Source organism: Arvicanthis niloticus, chromosome 13 (genome assembly GCF_011762505.2).
Source record: "Arvicanthis niloticus isolate mArvNil1 chromosome 13, mArvNil1.pat.X, whole genome shotgun sequence".
NCBI classification, from domain to species: Eukaryota; Metazoa; Chordata; class Mammalia; order Rodentia; family Muridae; genus Arvicanthis; species Arvicanthis niloticus.
Window position 1 is genome coordinate 53,977,378 of NC_047670.1, and position 20,505 is coordinate 53,997,882.

At 54.3% G+C, this 20,505-nt stretch overlaps 2 protein-coding genes across 2 annotated transcripts; both read left to right on the forward strand.

Moving 5' to 3' along the window:
* The first annotated feature begins 80 nt into the window (after nucleotides 1-80).
* Nucleotides 81-12,416, forward strand: Sh3bp1 (SH3 domain binding protein 1). Its single transcript, XM_034517351.2, has 18 exons — nucleotides 81-281; nucleotides 1,447-1,489; nucleotides 1,720-1,824; nucleotides 2,829-2,905; nucleotides 3,125-3,236; nucleotides 3,326-3,402; nucleotides 3,816-3,960; nucleotides 4,394-4,462; nucleotides 4,622-4,712; nucleotides 5,257-5,399; nucleotides 5,991-6,102; nucleotides 6,460-6,541; nucleotides 6,628-6,708; nucleotides 7,679-7,795; nucleotides 8,410-8,507; nucleotides 8,801-8,960; nucleotides 10,396-10,487; nucleotides 11,702-12,416. The coding sequence occupies exons 1-18, from the start codon at nucleotides 223-225 to the stop codon at nucleotides 12,082-12,084; spliced, it is 2,046 nt and encodes a 681-aa protein (XP_034373242.1). The 5' UTR covers nucleotides 81-222; the 3' UTR covers nucleotides 12,085-12,416.
* A 1,579-nt stretch (nucleotides 12,417-13,995) lies between these two features.
* Pdxp (pyridoxal phosphatase) lies at nucleotides 13,996-19,571 on the forward strand. Its single transcript, XM_034516804.2, has 2 exons — nucleotides 13,996-14,822; nucleotides 18,188-19,571. The coding sequence occupies exons 1-2, from the start codon at nucleotides 14,261-14,263 to the stop codon at nucleotides 18,502-18,504; spliced, it is 879 nt and encodes a 292-aa protein (XP_034372695.1). The 5' UTR covers nucleotides 13,996-14,260; the 3' UTR covers nucleotides 18,505-19,571.
* Nucleotides 19,572-20,505: the final 934 nt, after the last annotated feature.

Below are 20,505 nucleotides of genomic sequence, written 5' to 3' on the forward strand. Positions count from 1 at the left end.
GACTCCAAACTTGGAGAAAGGAGTGACCTGGGGGCCGGGGGCGGAGTCGTGAGCGGGGGAGGAGAGCGCCCGCGCCAGCACCAGCCAGAGGAGCGCGCCGGCCCAGGAAGCCAGAGCGCCGCCCACCCATCCGGGGCGAAGCGCGCGGGGAAGCAGGCTGGGCCGGGGGCTGCCAGCCTCAACCCCCTAGGTGACTCCTCGGCCCCCCAGCCCGGACCCAAGATGATGAAGAGGCAGCTGCACCGCATGCGGCAGCTGGCCCACACGGGCAGCTCGGGACGGTGAGTGTCACCCTCTTCTAGCCGCGCTGTCTCGCTGGACCTGAGCGGGCGCAGGAGAGTGGGGAACCGGTCAAAGAGGTCGAAGACATCTGTGCAGCGGCCCTCTGGCATGCCAGAGCCCTGACCTCGCTCACTGAGGTCTAAAGCTACTGTGGTCGCACAGGCATAGCTGGCTTTTGCAGAGGTGGATGGGGGAAGGCACCTCCATTCCCGGTTGGAGAGGCTGCAGAGAGCAGAATGCGCCCTGAGCCAGGGCACTGCCTGAAACCTCATTTGTCCCCTCCGGACAATGGGAACAGTTAACCACTTCTAACTGGAAGGAAGGGGAGGAATAGAGCCGATCGGGGGGCCCAGACCCTGGGGGAAGGGACTGGCAGTGTTCTGGCCTGGGGAGGAGGGGCTTGCTCTGTTCTGGGTGTCCGTCCCCTCCCCCAACGCAGGGGCCTCCTGCCATTTGGTCCTGCTTCTGCTTTTCGTAGGCTCAGGTAGAGACACCCCTTGGTTTCCTTGGTCCCCAGCTCCAGAACTACGGGAGCGGAAGTTTGGGGAGTTTCTCGGAGCTCTTCTTTCTGTCCCTCTTCCCCATCCTGGGAGTTCCCCATTCTTTGGGCCCTGAGAGGTGACTGAGTATCCAGAAACTTGATCCAGTCCTACAGTGACATAAACACATGTACCTACGAAGCCAAGCCACTTTGCCCTGAACCCATGTCCCTATGTATTCTTGGGCAGAGTCCCCGGACCTGCTCACAGCCGCGGTCCAATGTCGTGTGCCTGTGGGCCTGGCCACCCCGGAGGAGACCAGCTTCCACACTTCCCGTTCTGGGGGCCAGCTTAAGCTTTCTCTTTCCGGGCCAGGCAAACAATTTGGGGGATGGGGAGATGAGAAACTTTTCCTCTGTCCCGAAGTTGGGCCCTGGGTAGCTCCCTCCTGCTTTTTCGGTGTCATGGGTCCACCCTCTCCCAGGACACAGCCCTGGGTGGAGGAGGAAACAGGCATGCATCTTCTTAACCACCATGGAATGTGCTTCAACTACGATATAGACGGGCTACCCAGGCTTGGTGGGTCTTGGAAGCAACTTGGGCTCAGGTTCCATACCAAGGGTTAGAGAGAGGCAGTGGGTCTCCTAACCCAGACTGACTCAGCAGAAGCCCCCTTCCCCCACAGCACCCCGGAGACTGCCGAGTTCTTGGGTGAGGACCTGCAGCAGGTACGTGCCTGGGCCGGCTGGGCTGGGAGGCAGGCCCGTGCAGGCTGTCGGTATAGAGCCTGGCAGGCAGGGACAGCCATCAGGGGCCTGATTGTGTCATTCCCTGCTGGCCAGGGGAGGTCTAGGAGGGAAGAGAAAAGTGATTCTTGTTCTTGGGGAGACAGCAGAGCAATGAGGGAGCGCCTCTCACAATATACAGTCCCCACTTGCCCCTCCCCTGTACCTCCCAGGTAGAGCAGCGGTTGGAGCCAGCTAAGCGAGCAGCCCACAATGTTCACAAACGGCTGCAAGCCTGTCTGCAGGGCCAAAGTGGGGCTGACATGGACAAGCGGGTGGTAAGTGGGGTCTCTGGGAGGGAATGAGGCCCCCTGGGGGGGGAGGTCTGCAGCTTCAGAGCTTTGGTCCCAGCTAGTAGGCCCCGGGTGGTCCAGGTGGGCGGAACACCATCTGAGCTGGATGGAGGATGCTCAGTGTTAACCAACAGGCAGCTTTTATTGACTCCCGCTACTCTGTTGCTAAGACTGCTGATGCGTTGTCTCCCCCACTGCTGGCAACAGCCCTGGCAATAGTCCCTTGTGCAAGTCACTTGTGTAAAATGGGAAACCGAGATCTAAATTTACTAGCCCAAGACCACACAGGTAACAGGTGACAAAAGTGGCTCTTGGGATCCCTCTGATTGTAAAAGGAGTGTTTTCTACAACTCCCAGTGGAAGTCTGGGGATGGTTAAAACTTCATGTGGCTGGAACTGGAGGGTCCCACTCAGCTAACACTTGCTCTCGCAGAGATCTGGGTTCAGTTCCTACCACCCACATCGTTCACACTATCCAGTCCCAGGGCACCCTCTTCAGTCCGCCGAGGGCACCAAGCATGCTTCCCCCCAGAGGAGAGTCTGGGTGTGAAGCAATAGGAAACCTTGGAGAACTTGAGCCAGAGAGTGACCAGATTAACCATGAGGCTAGGAAGGAGTTAGGGCCATCTCACCCCCACCCCAGCCACACACCCCCGCTTTGCAATGGTGTAACCTTGGGACAGCTTACTGCTCCCCGCCTCTACATAGTAATTTCCTAGTCTCCCTGGGATTGATCATCCCTCTTGTCCAGTTAAGTAAGGGAGGGAGGGCGGGATCTCAGGTCTTCGAGAGATTGTACACACATGTTGGTACACATGGTGGGCAGGGGTATGGGGGAGCACACACCATCATTGTCATCCAGTTTCCACTCTTACCTGTTTAGTTGGGTCTTCCCTCTGCTGGGGTGTGGGGTTGGCCAGGTGCTCTGGGCTCAAGTAAGGGGGAGGAAACTGGTAAACTCAGGCTTACTCACCCTGCCCTCCCTGCAGAAGAAGCTTCCTCTCATGGCTCTTTCTACCACAATGGCTGAAAGCTTCAAGGAACTGGACCCCGATTCCAGCATGGGGTGAGCATGGTTGGGGCCTGGCTCTTCACTAGAGAATGCCAGGAAGCAAGGAGTGGGTCAGATCAGCCAGGGTGTCTACCTCAAAATGATGACCAAGCTGGGAGAAATGCCCAGGTCAGTAAGACCCAAGAAAGCAGGAAACAGACTGGGACCTTCAAGTGTTTCCAGGTAGTGGTGAGGGACCAAGGCAGCCTTGGTCCATTGGGATTCTGTCCACAGGAAGGCCTTGGAGATGAGCTGTGCCATCCAGAACCAGCTGGCCCGAATCCTGGCAGAGTTTGAGATGACCCTGGAGAGGGATGTCCTGCAGCCGCTCAGCAGGCTGAGCGAGGTGACTGTGCACCCCTCCCCCCAGCTTCCCCAGCCTTTTGCTGTCTCTGCCGCCACCAGACCCCCAACCCTCCCCATGCCTGCCCTCAGGAAGAGCTGCCTGCCATCCTTAAGCACAAGAAGAGCCTTCAGAAGCTGGTGTCTGACTGGAACACCCTCAAAAGCAGGTGGGCACTTGAGCCTAGATCATGTCATAGTAGGTCTCTGCAGGCCCCACTGGGTACTTGTGGCCATGCTGGTCCTTGAGAACACACATGGTAAAGGCACATATATATTTGAGGGTGCGTATGTGCTCCCCTGTGCCACAGGTGACCCCAAACTAGGAAACCCACTAGTCTCCAAGATCCCCTAAATGGTTCCAGGGCTCCTTCCTATGCTGCATTCTGGAGCTGAGTAGTTGCGATCACCAGGATCACCACCAGAGGGAGGCCTAGAGCACTTTGGCCTAGTCGGGGCAGAGGCCCAAGGAATTTCTATTTTGCCTCTGTAAACCCTAGAGTCCTGTGTGATTACGTGTGTGGAGGGGACACTTAGCTCTGGCCATGGGGCCAGTGATCACCCACCTTGGGACCCTCCCCAGGCTCAGCCAGGCAGCCAAGAACTCAGGAAGCAGCCAAGGCCTGGGTAGTGGCTCAGGCAGTCACACCTACAACACCACTGCCAACAAAGTGGAGATGCTGAAGGAGGAAGAGGAGGAGCTGAAGAAAAAAGTGGAACAGTGCAAGGTGAAGTGTTTTGGGATAGACGGTAGGTGCGGGTCCATTTTACAGATGGGAACATCGAAGTGCCCGAGCAGCACTGACTTTTAAGCCCAGGCAGTTGGGGGGCAGAATCTACATAGTAGGGCACCACCTAGGACCTCTACAGTACTTATCATGTGCATTAACAGCTGGGATGTGGTTGTTGACTGGACGCTCAATGTTGAATGAATGAATGAATGAATGAGTGGTATTTGCTGAGAAATGAATGAATTATGTTCCCAGAGAGAGTAAAGCAAGAATGAATGAAAGTGATTGCATGGTGAGCAAGGACCCAGCATAAAGAACCAGAAGCCTCAAAAATTTAAGGGGTTCCTATGGGCTGGCTTCTCCCCCTGCCAGCTGTCAGTTTCCCTGCGGGATCCCCAGCCTCACCGGTCCGCTCCCTTCTGTCCCCAAGGACGAGTACCTGGCGGATCTTTATCACTTCTCCACCAAGGAGGACTCCTACGCCAACTACTTTATTCATGTGAGTCCACGGTCCAGCTCCAGCCGCCTGAAACTCACTCGGGTGGATGCCACGGGGAAGCACCTCTCAGGAACCCCAAGAGATGGTGGGTGTTCTAGAGACGCTGGAGAAGTCTCCACTTCCCTCACATATCCTTGGGGATGGCCTTTGTCCTCACAGCTCCTGGAGATTCAGGCTGACTACCATCGCAAGTCACTAACCTCACTGGACACAGCCCTAGCTGAGCTGAGGGACAACCACAGCCAAGCAGGTGGGGACCTGAGTGAGCCAGCCTCACACCTCTGACCCTACTATGCTATGAGCTCTGTAAAAGTTTGCCCCTTAGCCGGGCAGAGTGGCAAACACCTTTAATCTGGGCACTTGGGTGGCAGAGACAGGTGGATCTGAGTTTGAAGCCAGCCTAGTCTGCATAGAGTTCCTGGACAGCCAGGATGCTACCCTGTCTTGAAAAACAAAAGCAAAAAAAAAAAAAAGTTTGCTTCTTATCCTGAAAGGCAGTAAGGAGCTGTATATGTACTGGGAGCTGGGAGAGGGCTGGATTAGGTCTCCATGGGCTGACTTTCTGCTGCAATGGAGGATGGAGAAGAAACAGAACAGGAACCAAGAGACCTTCTAGAAGGTTGGGATCTGGACTAGGCAGAACAGTGGAGGTGGGCAGAAACAAGATGGTTGTGTGTGTGGCACTGAAACAGGATGAAAGGCGGATTCCTGGAGGTGCCCTGTTTGCCCTGGCCCTACTGCCTGGGGCAGAAAAAAAAAAAAAACCAGGCTACTGATGTGTCTCATTTCCACAGACTCCTCCCCCTTGATGGCCGCCCCCATCTCCAGGGTTTATGGGGTGTCCCTGAGAACCCACCTGCAAGACCTAGGCCGTGACATTGCCCTGCCCATCGAGGCCTGCGTCTTGTTGCTGCTGTCAGAGGGCATGCAGGAGGAGGTGGGAACTGAGGCATGAGGGGTGGGGGAGTGATGAGGCCCCATGCTGCCCCCATGCTGGTACCCGTAGTTTCCTTCTTTGAGAGGCTTAGCCTCTCGCTGCTGAGCTGGACTCTGCCTCACTGAGTAACATTTCAGAGGCCTGGTACTGTCCCACAGCTACTTAGCAGTCTTTGCTATAAGATCCTCTTGGGCCCTGTTTGGCGAGGGGGAGTCAAAGATTAAATGGGCCCACAATCACCTTAGGATCCCAGGGTCCTTGTCTAGTCCTTGGACCTTTCCAGAAAAAAAAAAAACAAAAAAGGACCTGTAGGTGAAAATGGCCCAACCATGAGTGTATTGCAGGCTCCCACCAACCATGCTGAGCCTTCCTTCCCCTACCCCCACAACAAGACTACTGTCCTCACTGATCTCCGAGCCCCACGCACTTCCCAGTCCTGCCCTGTGCTCAGGGTTCCAGACCTTGGGAGTTGGGAGGGTCCATAGACACCATCATGACTACTGACCAACCACCAGTGGGGACATTGAGGCCCGGCAGCCTGCTCCTGCCCTGCCCTCTATGACGCTCAGTGTGTTCCTTCCTGCATCCTAGGGCCTCTTCCGTCTGGCTGCTGGGGCCTCTGTGCTGAAGCGCCTTAAGCAGACCATGGCCTCAGATCCCCACAGCCTAGAGGAATTCTGCTCAGACCCCCATGCCGTAGCAGGTACCTGATCCCCTGGGAGCTCTAGGCAGAAGGGGGAGGGGGGAGCAGAGCTATCTAAGGTAATCTAAAGGTATCTAAGGTATCTAAAACATTTGGCTTTAGGCCTGATAATGTTACCAAAGAAACACGATGGGGCACTTAGATGTGGCTATTGCAGATCTGTGATGAACCTCTGAAATGTATTTGCATATTTTTTTGTGGATAACCTTGCTAAAATACTATGCTAAAAGGGTCTATAACCCAAAAACTATCAGACTAAGACATGAAGACTTAGTATGAATACAGACTAGAGGTTCCTTCTAAGTAGAGAGAGCTGGGTCCTCAGGCTGCCCAAGACTTTCCCCTGCCTTGTTTCAGGTGCCCTCAAGTCCTATCTCAGGGAGCTGCCAGAGCCTCTGATGACCTCTGACCTCTATGATGACTGGATGAGAGCAGCTAGGTGAGGAGGCGGGGGTAGAGGGCAGGACGGTGAAAGCTCTGGAAACATGGCCCTTCATCGGTGCATTGGTGACTCTCCCTCCTCAGCCTGAAAGAGCTAGGAGCCCGCCTGGAAGCCCTCCATGATGTTTGCAGCCGTCTACCCCAAGAGAACTTCAACAACCTCAGGTGAGCCCTGCGTGCATGCATGCTCTCTCTCTCTCTCTCTCTCTCTCTCTCTCTCTCTCTCTCTCACACACACACACACACACACACACACACACACACACACACACACACAGCTTCAGGTTTGGCTCTATCCTGTGCTGTGCTCGTGAGCATAGAACCTCGGCTGTGATGTCCTGTTCCTGTGTTTTACACTAGACCAGATACCAGAGCAGACAAACCCAGTAAGGTGCAATGGCTCATGCCTACCTTGCCAGCACTCGAGAGGCAGAGGCAGGTGCATCTCTGGATTCAAGGCCTGCCTGATCTACCCTGATCTACAGATCAAGTTCTGGGATAGCCAGGGCTATACAGAGAAACCCTGGGTTTGACCTTCAGGTTTGATTCTCAGCGTGCTGTGAACTGGAGGTGTTGGTGCATACCTGCAGTCACACAGGCATGAGGAGCAGGGCTCACGGTCGTCTTTGGCTATATAGAGTTTGAGGCCAAGCTGGGCTATGAGACTTTGTGTTAAAAAGCAAGCAGAAGCTGGGCAGTGGTGGCGCACGCCTTTAATCCCAGCACTTGGGAGGCAGAAGCAGGCGGATTTCTGAGTTTGAGGCCAGCCTGGTCTACAGAGTGAGTTCCAGGACAGCCAGGGCTACACAGAGAAACCCTGTCTTGAAAAACCAAAAAAAAAAAAGCAAGCAGAAAACCCTACTGAACCTGTGAAACCATATTGCCTGACTGCAGACCCCACCCCTGCCATTCTGGGACCCTGGGCAGGCAGTTCAGTGTCAGCACTGGAGCCAGTCCCTACTGCTTGTGGCAGCCAGAAGATTCTCAACTTGACTCAAAACAACAGATCAGGGCACTTAGCTAGTAAAAACCATAACCATGCCATATCCGTTCCCCTCTGCAACCCTTGGGTTAGGACGTTCTTGGGCCTTTAAGGACATTCATGAGCATTTATGATGCTCTCCCGCCCACTCAGGTACCTGATGAAGTTCCTGGCACTGCTGGCAGAGGAGCAGGACGTGAACAAGATGACGCCCAGCAACATCGCCATTGTCCTGGGACCCAACCTGCTGTGGCCTCCTGAGAAAGAAGGGTGAGCCCAGGGAGCCTGTCCCCAGCTCGTCCCCAGCTTGTCGCCAACTGCTGATTTGCCCAGACCTCCATTGTCTGTTTTTGCAGTGGGCTGAGCAGTTCTTAAACCTGAACCTGCTCTGGGGAGAGCCGTCTGAGGGAACAGGGTAGAGGGAGGGGTCGGAGGAATACCTGTGCTCAAAACCGTGAGGTGTGATTGAAGCCTCACTCCCAACCTTCAGACGTGGGCCTTGGGAGTCACTTCCTCGTCTGTCAGTTGGGGAGACATGATGTAAATTCTAAGGGGGCGGGGGGATAGGTGTCACTGTAGGATTTAGATGGGAAATGCTTTACAAACTGTGAAGTTCAATGATACATGAGAAGTCACCTCCACTTTTCAGGCCACAGATGGATGACAAGGACTCATCCCATGTGCTGAATTGTAGTTGTTGAGAGGGGGAGGGGGAGGAAGTCAATCCAAGACCTGGGGAAAGAGCCCAGAATTGATTAGTGATATCTGTCATAGGTAAAGAAGTGGGAGATGGGGTATGTGAACCACACGTGTGCCGTCAACCACGCCCAGCAGAGTCGCACAATGTTAGCGTCATTAAAACTCTTGCTTCTCTTTTGTGCCAGGGACCAGGCCCAGCTGGACGCTGCCTCTGTGTCCTCCATTCAGGTGGTGGGTGTTGTCGAGGCGCTGATACAGAATGCAGACACACTCTTTCCTGGAGGTGATGTCCTTTACTTATGTCATCTCTAGTCCCCACTTCCACCAGCTTCTGGACTACGGTCCAGCCTTAGTCCCTGATTGCCCCCAAGATTCTCCATGTGGCTTAGAGGAAGCTGCTTTTTCTGCACTGAGCCTCAGTTTCTCATCTGTGAAATGGGAACAGTGCTGTCTGACCCATGGGAGTAGGAAGGCAAAGAGAAGTCTCATCATTTCAGGGAAAGAGAATAGCCCTGGCTCTGGACAGGTAGGTTTGGCCAAGGCTCTGAACTTGATCCCTGTTCATTCTGCCTCTAGATATCAACTTCAATGTGTCAGGCATCTTCTCAGGCCTGGCCTCCCAGGAGAAGGTCAGTAGCCAGCAGGTCTCAGAGGAATTGCCACCTGTTGCTGTGCTTGCCCCGGCCACCACCCCAGCCGCCACTCCAGCTCCAGCCTCAATGGCTGTCAAAGAAAGGTAGGAGCTAACTATGAGGAATGTACTCCTAGCCTGGGGCGCTCTCTCTGAGGGTTTAGGAATGTAACATTGTCCCACGGGTTGGAGTAGGTGGGAGGAGCCTGCTCTCAACCTTAAACATGTTCCCCTCTTTATTGTAGGGCTATTTCTACAACACCTACTCTGTGGCCCCAGGCATTCATTGTTCATGCCCTGGAAATTTAGGGAATTGGGAGGGGACAGTTGGGATCTATAACTTTTCTGTAGTCTGAAAGGCTTTGTGGCAGACCAATGTTTCTCAGTGACCCACACCATGGACGTGGACTGCCTCGGATGAGGTGGGTATATGCCACTCTCACCCTCTGCCTTGGGTGAGGCAGGGAGAGTGGACATGTCCCATCTACATCCCTGTGATGTCAGGATGCTCGCTCTGCTGGAGGGTTACACAGTATACGGGGCAGCACAGAGATCTGTACCAGCCGGGTAGGAAAGGAAGGCCTCTCTGGGGAAATGGCCAAAGGACATTTAGGAAGCCAGACTCTTTCAACTGCTGCTCACATACTCTCTGACTTCTGTTGGCAGAACATCCCCTCCAGATCACATGGGGGCCTAGGGGTGTGGCTTAGTTGGTTGCCTAGCGCACCGGAAGGCTGGATTCGAGCCTCAGTGCTGTATAAAATGGCCATGATGGCACTTCTCAGCACTGCAGAGGTGGAGGCAGAAGGATCAGGAGTTCAGGACCATCTTCCCCTACATGGATGGAAAGTTCAAGGCCAGCCTAGGCTGTCTGAGAACTAGACAGTCTCAAAAAAGATCACTTGAAAAAGCCAGAGGCTTGCTTCCCACCTCTGTGGGACTGCCCCACAGGTTACATCTCAGTCCTGGGCTTTCTACCAGTTTACTCTCTGTTGCTTTGATAAACACTGTGACCAAAACAACTTGGGAGGGAAAGAGTTCACTTGGCTTATACTTCACCTATCGGTCTATCAGGGAGGCAGGGTCTCAAGCAGGAGCAGAGGCAGGAGCCCCGGAAGTCGTTGCTTACTGCCTCGTCTGCCCTGGTTGGTACCCAGCCAGCTTTCTTACACAACTCAGGATGGTTGTCCGGAGGCAGCGCAGCCCACAGTGAGCTGGTCCTTCCCACATCGATCGGCAGTCAAGACAGTTCCTAACCGAGCGTCCCCCACCTACATGGCCTCGGGCCAGTCTGATTTGGATGACCCCCTCTTCCCATGTGACTCTGGGTCGTGTCAAGTTGGCAAGTAGAGTAAGCCAGGCTTAATGGACACAAATCCCACTAATACAAGTATCTAGTCTAAAGACAAAAGACCGAGGACACATTCTTGGTGCAGCCATAGGTGGTGGGAAGCAAGTCCTTCCACTCAACGCTTTGGAGTCATGTGGGATCCTAGGAAATGGCCGAGCTTGATTGTTGCACTTCCCTTTCCCGTGACAGGACAGAGTCTGAATTGCCCAAACCAACTTCTCCCAAGGTCAGCAGGAGCCCCACAGAAACAGCTGCTTCTGCAGAGGACATGACTCGAAAGAGTAAGTTGGGTGTGGGAGAGAAGAGTCGGAGTGGGAGCTCCCTCCCCTCCCCTCTCTGCACCCCTCCCCCAAGAGAGGCCAGCATTAGACAGTGAGAAGCTTGGGGTTTGCTGCCCGGCACCTGGACCCAGCTTCCAGCTCATTCCTTGGGCAGGTGGTGCAGCCTGGCTGAGCGTCACACTCTGCGGCAGAACTGTAATTGCCCCGACCTTGAAGAGCTGGGACTTCAGGGAGTGTGCAGGGCTCTGACACACAGGAAGTGCTAGAGAAAGGAGGTCAGTGTGAGTGTGGTGGGTGTTCCAGCCCTCCGGAAGCCCAAGGACTATGAAGGACTGTACTGTACTTAAGGTAGAGGGAAGAGAGACAGTTGGGAGGAGTCTGGAGGCTCCTGAGCTTCCCTGGCACACTCTTGCCAGTCTGGCCCAGGATGGATAGGTAAGAGGCCAGGGATTCTCACGGGGATGAGTTCACTGGGGAGCCCGACCCCAACCACGCAGTTCTGACAAAGGGCCTTAGAACTGAGTGCATCATTGCCGAGCCAGGGGAACAGCCACAGAAGTCTACAGGCCACACAGGGACCTGGAAGCCAGGGCACTACCAGAGTCACCCGAGCTTGCAGATGATTAACCAGTGAGGAAACAGGTCCCAGAGAGCAAATGAACCATTCCAGTCACCTGAGTCCACAGAGCCAGGGAGAGTTTTGTTCTCAGCTCCACCTAGCCTCCTCCCTGGTCCCCAACTACCTCACAAGATTGAAACTTGCCTGAGGACCTGGGGCTTCTGAGAGGCAAGCAGGACCCATGTGTCAGCAGGGACAGGAAGCATTTATTCAACAGATATGTAGCCTCCTGCTTGAAGCCTAGACTGAGCTAACTAGTGTCCATGTTGGGTTTATGTTCTAGGGAGGGACACTAGAAAGATGGACAAGACAGTTGAGAGGACAGGTTCTCTGAGGAAGGTGACTGACAGCATAACTAGGGTGGGATCTGGGGGATCTACTGAAGCTGAGAGGAACATAGAGGAGGACCACTAGGGAGCATTTTCACCACAGAGGAGGACCACCAGGGAGCACCACCGTTATGAGGACCCACTGTGGAAAGTGAAAGCTCATCCTCCCAGAAGGAGTGTATAAAGTCCCAGATGCCGGACTATGAGCATGTGATGTACACGGATATGTGAACCCCTAACTTTCCTCTGTTTTGCTTCCTCCACAGCCAAGCGCCCAGCACCAGCCCGGCCTACCATGCCACCTCCCCAGCCCTCCAGCTCACGCTCATCCCCTCCAGCTCCATCCCTGGCCTCTGGCTCTGTCAGCCCTGGCACTCCCCAAGCTCTGCCACGACGTCTGGTGGGCACTAGCCTCCGGGCCCCCACCGTACCTCCCCCATTACCCCCTGTTCCTCCACAGCCTGCCCGGCGCCAGAGCCGCCGTTTACCAGCCTCCCCTGGCCTAGTCATTTCACACATGCCTGCTCAGGTGGACCAGGGAGCAGCTACGGAGGATGGAGGAAGCCCTGAGGTTGTGGGTGGGCACCCCCCTCCCCCAGCTCTGCCACCCCAGCCCCGGCCCAGGGGCCTCATTTCTGAGGCAGATTAAGCAGGCCCTCCTGCCTGGCAAGTCCTCAGTGTCCCCTTTCTCTCCCTCCCTCCTTCCTCCCTTATCCTCCCAGGACAGCCCTCGCCTGTGCCTAGGTGCCTGCTGGGCCGGCCACTATGGCCAGGAGGGCTCAGGCCAGCCCTCTAATTTCTGACCTGATCCTCTTCCATTTGAGCTTGGGGTTCCCACCTGACTCCACACTCTCTGGCAGGGTCTCAAGAGAGCTATCAGAAGGAAGGACTGACTTGCCTGTTCGTACAGGACTTTTATTTTTTCTCTTGCCAATGTATTTTTGTAAGGCTCGTAAATAAATTATTTTTAACAAAACTGGAGTAACTGGCCAAACAATAGCTTTCTCTCCTGGAGATACAGAATCTGCTTCCATAAGGAGGAAAGGGGACAGATAGAGTATCTGCTGCCTTCCTGATTTGAAGAGCCCTTTTTCTCAGAGCTGCTTGTCTGAGTATGGCTTCCATAAACTAGTTTCTCATTGAGATACGAGCACCACCTGCAGGTAAAGTTTCTGAAGCCAGTGAGAAGGGACTGCACAGGCCATGGCCAGCAAATCCTGGGCCTGAGATGAAGCACCTGAGCCTGGACTCTTACCCTCCCCCTCCCACTCAGGGCAGTTTGCTCAGCCTCTCAGGATCATGGGTTTCTCCTCTGAGACAGTCTAGTAATTTCACCCAGTCTGTGTTCTGAAAATCAAAGCACCCGTGCACACATAAACACACAAGTTTCCCAGGAGCAAGGATTGATCTACCCATGGCCTTCGCTGATCTGCTCTGTGTAGGTCCAGACTAACACCCCTTTCAGCTCTACACCTGAGGGTCTTTTGGGAGTGGGCTGGCAGGATTGAGTCAGTGCAGCTGGAAGCCCAATTTAATAGCCTAGCGTGGGCGGGGACACGTTATCCAGGGTCTTCTAGGCCAAGAAGATGGATTTCAAAAGGCACAGAGAACAGGAAATAATCGGGCCTCAAAGGCATGTTTTCTTTTAGTCTCTTAACTTCAGTTGCTCTGGGGATTAGACAGCAACACCTCTGCTTAGAACAAAAATATTATGACAATACCGATCCCCATTCATTCCTGGTCTCCATACTTTGAACTACTGGTTATTCAAAGGATGGACAGATTAAAAGGCTCCTATCTATGAAATGGAGACCTAGGCAGCTGGGATCACCCCATCAATAACATAGGCAACTAATTGGCCCTAGCAATCAAAATAATGCCAAGTGCCCCCCCTCCCCCAACATGAAATCAGATCTCTGGGTTCCTGTCTTATATTCATGTATTTGATTTTTTTATTTTTTTGGTTTTTTGAGAGGGTTTCTCTGTATACCGTTGGATGTGCTATTTCTTGCTCTGTAGACTGGGATGGCTCTAAATGAGAGCTCTTCCTGCCTCTGATTCTGAGTCCTGGGATTAAAGGCACAACACGTATTCCCATCGCTCAGCTAGAATGTTTTAACATTCAATTGTGTGGAGGTCAGAAAACAACTTGAAGAAGTATGCTCTTTCCACCATGAGGTTTCTGAAGAAAGAATTCAGGTCCTCAGCCTTGACAGCAAACTGCCATCATCTGCTAAACCATTCCACTGACCCTGCATCTGTTTTTTTAAAATCATTTATCTAAAGCCATCGAACTGTAAAGTACACATCTTACGAAATGGAAATTAAACAACAAATCAAGTTCCCCCGGGAACTCCACAGAACTGTCAGATGACCAGAAGGATCACTGACCAGGCCCAAGAGCCCAGACCAGCCTGCGAAGACACGGATAATGCAGCCCTCGCTCCATCACATCCACATGATTCTAATGAGCGTCAATGTTCCGAGGGCAACTAGATGTGGCCAGAAGACATCTCTTTCAGCCTCTGGTTTTCTCCTAGCAACCAGATGGTCCACGTTTTTAATTGGCTGGGAAGCGCACGGCGATTCGCTCCAGCTCAGGCTGTCTCTCCATTGGTCGCCTCCTCCCGGTGGCGCCCGCGGTCCCGCCCCTTTCTGCGAGCTCCTTCGGGATCGGCTAGAGCCTTCGACTAAACCCTAGTCGCTATTGGCTGAAGCCTGGGTCCGTAGCCCCGCCCCCTCCCCGTTCTGCGCGCCAATTGGTGGAGCTGCCCCTTGTCCGCGGAGGCAGCGCAGCGCGCGCGTGCGAGCGGCCAGCCGGCTGCATGGCGCGCTGCGAGCGGCTGCGCGGCGCGGCCCTGCGCGACGTGCTGGGCCAGGCGCAGGGAGTCTTGTTCGACTGCGACGGGGTGCTGTGGAACGGCGAGCGCACCGTGCCGGGCGCCCCTGAGCTGCTGCAGCGGCTGGCACGGGCTGGCAAGAACACGCTGTTCGTGAGCAACAACAGCCGGCGCGCGCGGCCCGAGCTGGCGCTGCGCTTCGCCCGCCTGGGCTTCGCGGGGCTGCGCGCCGAGCAGCTCTTCAGCTCCGCGCTGTGTGCCGCGCGCCTCCTGCGCCAGCGTCTGCCGGGACCGCCCGACGCACCGGGCTCGGTGTTCGTGCTGGGCGGCGAGGGGCTGCGCGCCGAGCTGCGTGCCGCGGGGTTGCGCCTGGCGGGGGACCCCGGCGACAACCCGCGCGTGCGCGCCGTGCTCGTAGGCTACGACGAGCATTTTTCCTTCGCCAGGTTGACCGAGGCGTGCGCGCACCTGCGCGACCCCGACTGCCTGCTCGTGGCCACCGATCCCGATCCTTGGCACCCGCTCAGTGACGGAAGCCGGACCCCCGGTGAGCGCGGGACTTGGCGCGGGGATGCGTGCAGGGCGCCGACGCGCGTCTCAGAATTCCTGCAGCTGCTGTCTGTCGGGTAGTGGCCGAGGACCAGTTTGACAGACGAGCCGCCTTAGGCTCACTGTAGCTCAGGGAATTGCAGGTGGGATCCAGGTTTGGAACTGGCCTCCTGGGCTTTTGTCATTGGCCCCACCCACTTTGCAGGTGGGTTTGTAGAAGCCTTCTGGAAGGATGATGGAGGTGGAGAGCTGGATCCGCGCATCCAGAATCAGGATGGAGGCCAGTGGGGAGCCTGGAGGGTAGTGAAGCTTGATCTCAGCTCCAATTCTGGCCCGATTTGGTTAACCCCGGGAGTTACATAACCTCGGAGCCTGGTTTCGAGTGTGTCTCTTCACCATGCCGGCCAACCCTGGGCTCCTGAACCCAGCCTTCCAGTTTATTAATAGCTTCCCGAAGCCCCTTAATGGTGTCTTCACTTCCTTTCCAGATTACTTAAAAAAAAAATAAGAGCGTTGGCCCATTTCTCAGCTAAAGAAATCGATGCTCAAGGGAAGTGAGCTGCCAGAGAATACTCAGCATAGAGCAGGGGAACCTGAACTTGGCCTTTGGAACAACCCCCATTCATCCATCCAAGAACAGTCCGGGCTGTTGTTACTAGGAGTACACTCAGGCCTGCACCTAGACAGTAGGAATGAGCCAAGAGGTGGGGGCAGCAGAGACGAGCAGATCGTGATGACTGTCTGTAGACAGGTTTGGTTCCTCTAGAGAAGGCATGTACATAACTCTGCCACATCCGTTATGCTAGCCGTTGGCCCAGACAGTCCTTGATACCAAATTCTGGGGTTCTGCAGGGTGGTTTTGCAGGAAGTGAGGTAGTCACAGGTTTGAGATGGGGCGGTGAACTGGATGCATGTGGAGGGATCTGGGAAGTCTTCCCGGAGGAGGCATGTTGCAAGGCAGGATGACAGTGAGCAAAGAGATAATTGGCCCACTGTCAGGATGGTATAGCCGATAAAGGAAGTTACTGTCAGGGCCTCTCCTGGCTCTTGGCTCCTGGCTCCACCTGAGACGTACTTTCCACCTCACTCAGGAGCCTTCTCCCCACAGATCTAGGCGAGAGGTCATGCTAGCAGCTGCAGCATCCTTTCCCCATCAGTTTAGTCGGATTTCCCAAAAAGCTTGGGGTGAGGCTATGGGGCAAGAGTGTCTCAGGGGTTCCTTGAAGAGTGGTCTGAGGAGCTTGGGAGAGGCAGGACCTGGCTTCTGTCTGCTAACGCACCTAGCTGTACTCACACCCAACCTGCTGGTTACTCCTGCTGCCTGGAGGGGGAGACAGAGCTTCAACAGGCACAGGCTTGCAGCCTCATTTGTGAGTGATGTGGCTTCCTAACATTGATTACCAAATGCCTGGTGGCCATGTGCTGTAGCCCAGGAGCAGGGGCAGGTAGACAGTCATTAACCAAGGTTTCCATTATCCATCAGATCTACAGTTATGTGGAGGCCCCACCCCAGCTCTCCCCCTTTGTCATGGGCCTGCAAAATGGTGCTTGTTTGCCACCGGCAGCCCCCTGAGCTGGCAAGTACGTAGACATGGCCGCCACTGTAGGAATATGCCGACACACACAGGGGCCTTGAGTTACGTGTTAATTGATGGGCTCCCCTACTGGAATGCTCCCTGCCCAGCCATCAGGTTGACTGTTGGAAACTTAGCTGTAGATGTGGGGCCAAGAGGAACCAGCTCTGCCCTGGTAGCTGGGGACAATCTTTTTGTTTACTTTTGTGTATTTAAGACAGGGTCTCAGCCTCGGCCTGCCTCCCAAGTGCTGGGATTAAAAGTGTGAGCCACCACTTCCCGGCGTGAGGCTCAGGTCCTCTGCCTGTGCCCTGGCCACTGTTGCAACTCCTCCTCGATATCCCTGGCTGCTGTAGTGCAGTGATGCACCTATGAGGTGGAAAGAGGAGGCCCTGAGCTTTAAGGTCGGGTGGGCGAGTCTTATGCCACTCTCAAATGTTAGTTCCTTTCCTGTTGCTGCGATAAAGCACCATGACCAAGCCTGCAGAAGGAACAGTTTATTGGGGGCTTATGTTTCCAGAGGGAGAGGAGTTGGTGGTGGGGAACACAAGTGGTGGACTTGGTGACTCAAAGTTGGAAGCTCAGTAGCAAACTGAGAGTATACCCTAGGCAGGCAGTGGTGGTGCACGCCTTTAATCCCAGCACTTGAGAGGCAGAGGCAGGTGGATTTCTGAGTTCAAGGCCAGCCTGGTCTACAGAGTGAGTTCCAGGACAGCCAGGGCTACACAGAGAAACCCTGTCTCTAAAAAAAAAAAAAAAGAGAGAGTATACCCTGGGGATGGTGGGAAGCTTTGAGACTTCAAAGCTTGTCTCCAGCAGTGCCTTTCCTCCTGCACAGCCATGTCTTTCAAACTGTCCAAACAATACTGTGGGTAATCACATTCAAACCAACACACTGAGGAAATTCAGCTCTGGGCAGATTTCTTTTTTTTTTTTCTTTCTTTTTTTTTTTTTTTTTTGGTTTTTCGAGACAGGGTTTCTCTGTGTAGCCCTGGCTGTCCTGGAACTCACTCTGTTAGACCAGGCTGGCCTCGAACTCAGAAATCTGCCTGTCTGGGCAGATTTCTTAATGGCGTGGGGCCTCGGCCTTCTCATCTGTAAAATGGGCTTTCAGTGCACTGAGTAAATGGTGCCACTTCTCTTCATTTAGTTGTGGGTTGTGGGTGTTGGTGTAAAGGCAGAATGTCTGGCACAAGGTCATGCCAGTGGGCAGGAATAGGAGACTCATTGTGCCAGGAGATTGGTGCTGGCTGGGAGGCAGCACCTAAACAGGCCTCTTGTCAGATTCTCTGGCTTCTTTCCCAGCTTTGCTTACTTCCCATGCTCACTGTGGCCGCAGACATCTTCCAGGGTGTAGCTTTTTGTCTCCAGCTGAAATTTTCTCTAGGGTATACTTTTCCCTGCAAGGCTGACAGGGTCAGAGGTGTGGACATTTCTGGGCCTTGCTACATTCCAGGCTGGCCATGCCAATTTTCCATGCTACAAGCGTGGCTTCTTGGAGCAGTAACCACCACTGCTAAATGCCCTTCCCACAGCATCCCTTCAGGGGAAGTGTTACTTGGGTCCTCATCTTACCCACAGTTCAGAGAAAGTCAGAGAGGCCGAAGGGCTTACTTAAACCCAGGAGGTGAGTGCCGTTGCCAGCTTCATGTTAGATTGAGAAACTAAGGCAGAGTGTGCTCAGAGCAGTGGTGATTTTGAATTCAGTTGTCTAGGACAGGCAGTGCCCAACCTTTAGGTCTGACCCAGCTGCTGCCCTCTTGCTGACCAAGTATCCCCCTCCCCACAGGTACCGGAAGCCTGGCTGCTGCGGTGGAGACAGCCTCAGGACGTCAGGCCCTGGTGGTGGGCAAGCCCAGCCCTTACATGTTCCAGTGCATCACGGAAGACTTCAGTGTGGACCCTGCCCGCACGCTGATGGTGGGGGACCGCCTGGAGACCGACATACTCTTTGGCCACCGCTGTGGCATGACCACCGTGCTCACGCTCACAGGCGTCTCGAGCCTCGAAGAAGCCCAGGCTTACCTGGCGGCTGGCCAGCACGACCTTGTGCCTCACTACTATGTGGAGAGCATTGCAGACTTAATGGAGGGGCTGGAGGACTGAGCACACCTCCCCTGGTCCCTGATCCTGTAGATGGAGGTGACAGACCAGGAGTCACATTCAGTACCATGGGCTTTCTGGCATGGGTGTCTATACCCCAGTGAAGGGAGGCTGGGATCCAGGAAGCTTTGTGGGCTCTCACACCCCTCCTAGCCGTGGCTGGACACTGCTCTTCAGAAGCTGTCCCCCCACATCTTGAAGGTTCACCCTGGCCTGACCCCACCAGGTGGCCTTGTTCCCTGCGCTGTCCACCTCCTGTCCTTGGGCCCGGAAGCCAAATGAAGATTTTCTTCCAACCTTGAGTCCCTAAGCTCCTCCCATTCTCTGGGACCCTTAGTGCCCTGTCCCTGGGTCCTTGTTGGCCAATCAGAGGTCTAGGGAACTCTGGCCCATTCTGGCCTGAGCAGGCCTATGGAAGGGAAGCTGCTGGTGCTGCTGGCCTATTAGTGTCTCAGAGTGGGCCTTCAGTGGAACAAGCAGGAGCTTACAGAATGCCTTGCGTATCCTGGAGCCCCAGAGAGCCAGTCAGAGGCTGAGTGTCCATCAGGACGACAGTTAACAATCCACTGGCCTCTTAGATCCCAAATAGAACAATCTACAAGTCCAAGAGCGTTGTGGCCTTTTGACAATCCTGGCCTTGACTGGATCAGTCAAGGGGCCAGGTCCTAGCAGGGCAGGGTGATGAATGCCCATAAGTAGAGCACTTGGGAGGCTGAGTCTGGTGACCTGGGTTGCAGTCAGACCTCATCTCAGAGGGTCAACCTTGAAGTCACCCCCTTCCACAGACTACTCAGTGGGCCCCTGTGTGGCCCTGGAGTGGTATGAAGAGGTTCCCACTCCCATCTTAGTGTCATCCAGTGTTGATGGCTTTTTCAGCTTGGAGGGGCCCTCATGTCCCCGCCTGCAGTCAGTTTTTGCCGTGCCCCTCTCCACCTGCCCCTTCCCAGTTATTTATTTGTTTATTGTGTGCCAGTGAAGGTGGGGGTGGGGTGGGACCTTCCCACCCCCTCCACCCATTGTAACCGGTCCTTGAACTTAATAAAATGTGAATGGAAGTGTGTAGGGTGTAAGCCCTGGCTGAGCCTGCTTCCCTGAAACACCAACACCCTACACCCACACCCCACAAGAAAGGATGCCTCCCATTTCTCTGTTCTCAGCGCAAATACACTTTGCCTGTTAAGCTTTTAGCATCTATCTCTGACACCTTACATGTAGGTTTGTTTCAGTCCCTTAAAAACCCAGTGTTGGGGCTAGGAGTGGTGGCCTTTGATTCCAGTAGTGGAAAAGCAGAGGCAGGTGGATGTCTCTGAGTTCACAACCAGCCTGGTCTACAAAGTGAGTTCCAGGATAGCCAGGGCTACACTGAGAAACCCTGTTTGAAAAAAAGAAAAGACAGGGATGTTGCTGGAAGTGGGACACTTGATGTCCTCTGGCCTCCACAGAGACATGCATCCACATAACCTGGTACTTACTTGAATTACTCTTAGGAACCAGTGGGTATGTGGTGCCGTGGTGGTAGATCAGATGTCTCCTGTGCCTCAGGTACCAGCACCATACAGAAAGAAGAAATACGATGTGCACTGAGATCAGGGCAGACAGCTGATCTTTGCTTTGAACTGGAGATAGACATTTTGCCCAGAATGTTTCTGCCCCTCTGGGGAGTGTAGAGACTGGAGGACACGTGATGAGCTCCCCACCCTCAGGCCATCTCTCCATCCCCTCAAGTTTTAGATAACATGGCATTATGCACTCCTTAAAAATCTCTCAGGCTGCAATTTCTTCAAAGGGTTATTCATCCCTGACTCCCTCTCCCGGCTCTGCAGCTTTCAACCCTTCTATCGATGCAATTTATCAGAATAGGCGCAATCCACTTACTTCTCTGTCTCGTAGGATACATTCCACACAGCTCACAGGATCCAGCATTCCTCAGGGCAGTAACTAGAGCACTCAACCTTCCATTCAAAGTGCAGGACCCTATCTCAAAAAGCAACAAAGCCACTACTA

What these genes read in the sequence shown, in the direction of transcription:
- Sh3bp1 (XM_034517351.2), top strand. Translation starts at nt 223, where the DNA reads ATGATGAAGAGGCAGCTGCACCGCATGCGGCAGCTGGCCCACACGGGC. An exon ending in GAGAACTTCAACAACCTCAG is followed by an intron (nt 6,709 to 7,678) that starts GTGAGCCCTGCG and finishes CCGCCCACTCAG; the next exon opens with GTACCTGATGAAGTTCCTGG. An exon ending in TGGCCTCCTGAGAAAGAAGG is followed by an intron (nt 7,796 to 8,409) that starts GTGAGCCCAGGG and finishes CTTTTGTGCCAG; the next exon opens with GGACCAGGCCCAGCTGGACG.
- Pdxp (XM_034516804.2), top strand. Translation starts at nt 14,261, where the DNA reads ATGGCGCGCTGCGAGCGGCTGCGCGGCGCGGCCCTGCGCGACGTGCTG. An exon ending in TGACGGAAGCCGGACCCCCG is followed by an intron (nt 14,823 to 18,187) that starts GTGAGCGCGGGA and finishes CCCTCCCCACAG; the next exon opens with GTACCGGAAGCCTGGCTGCT.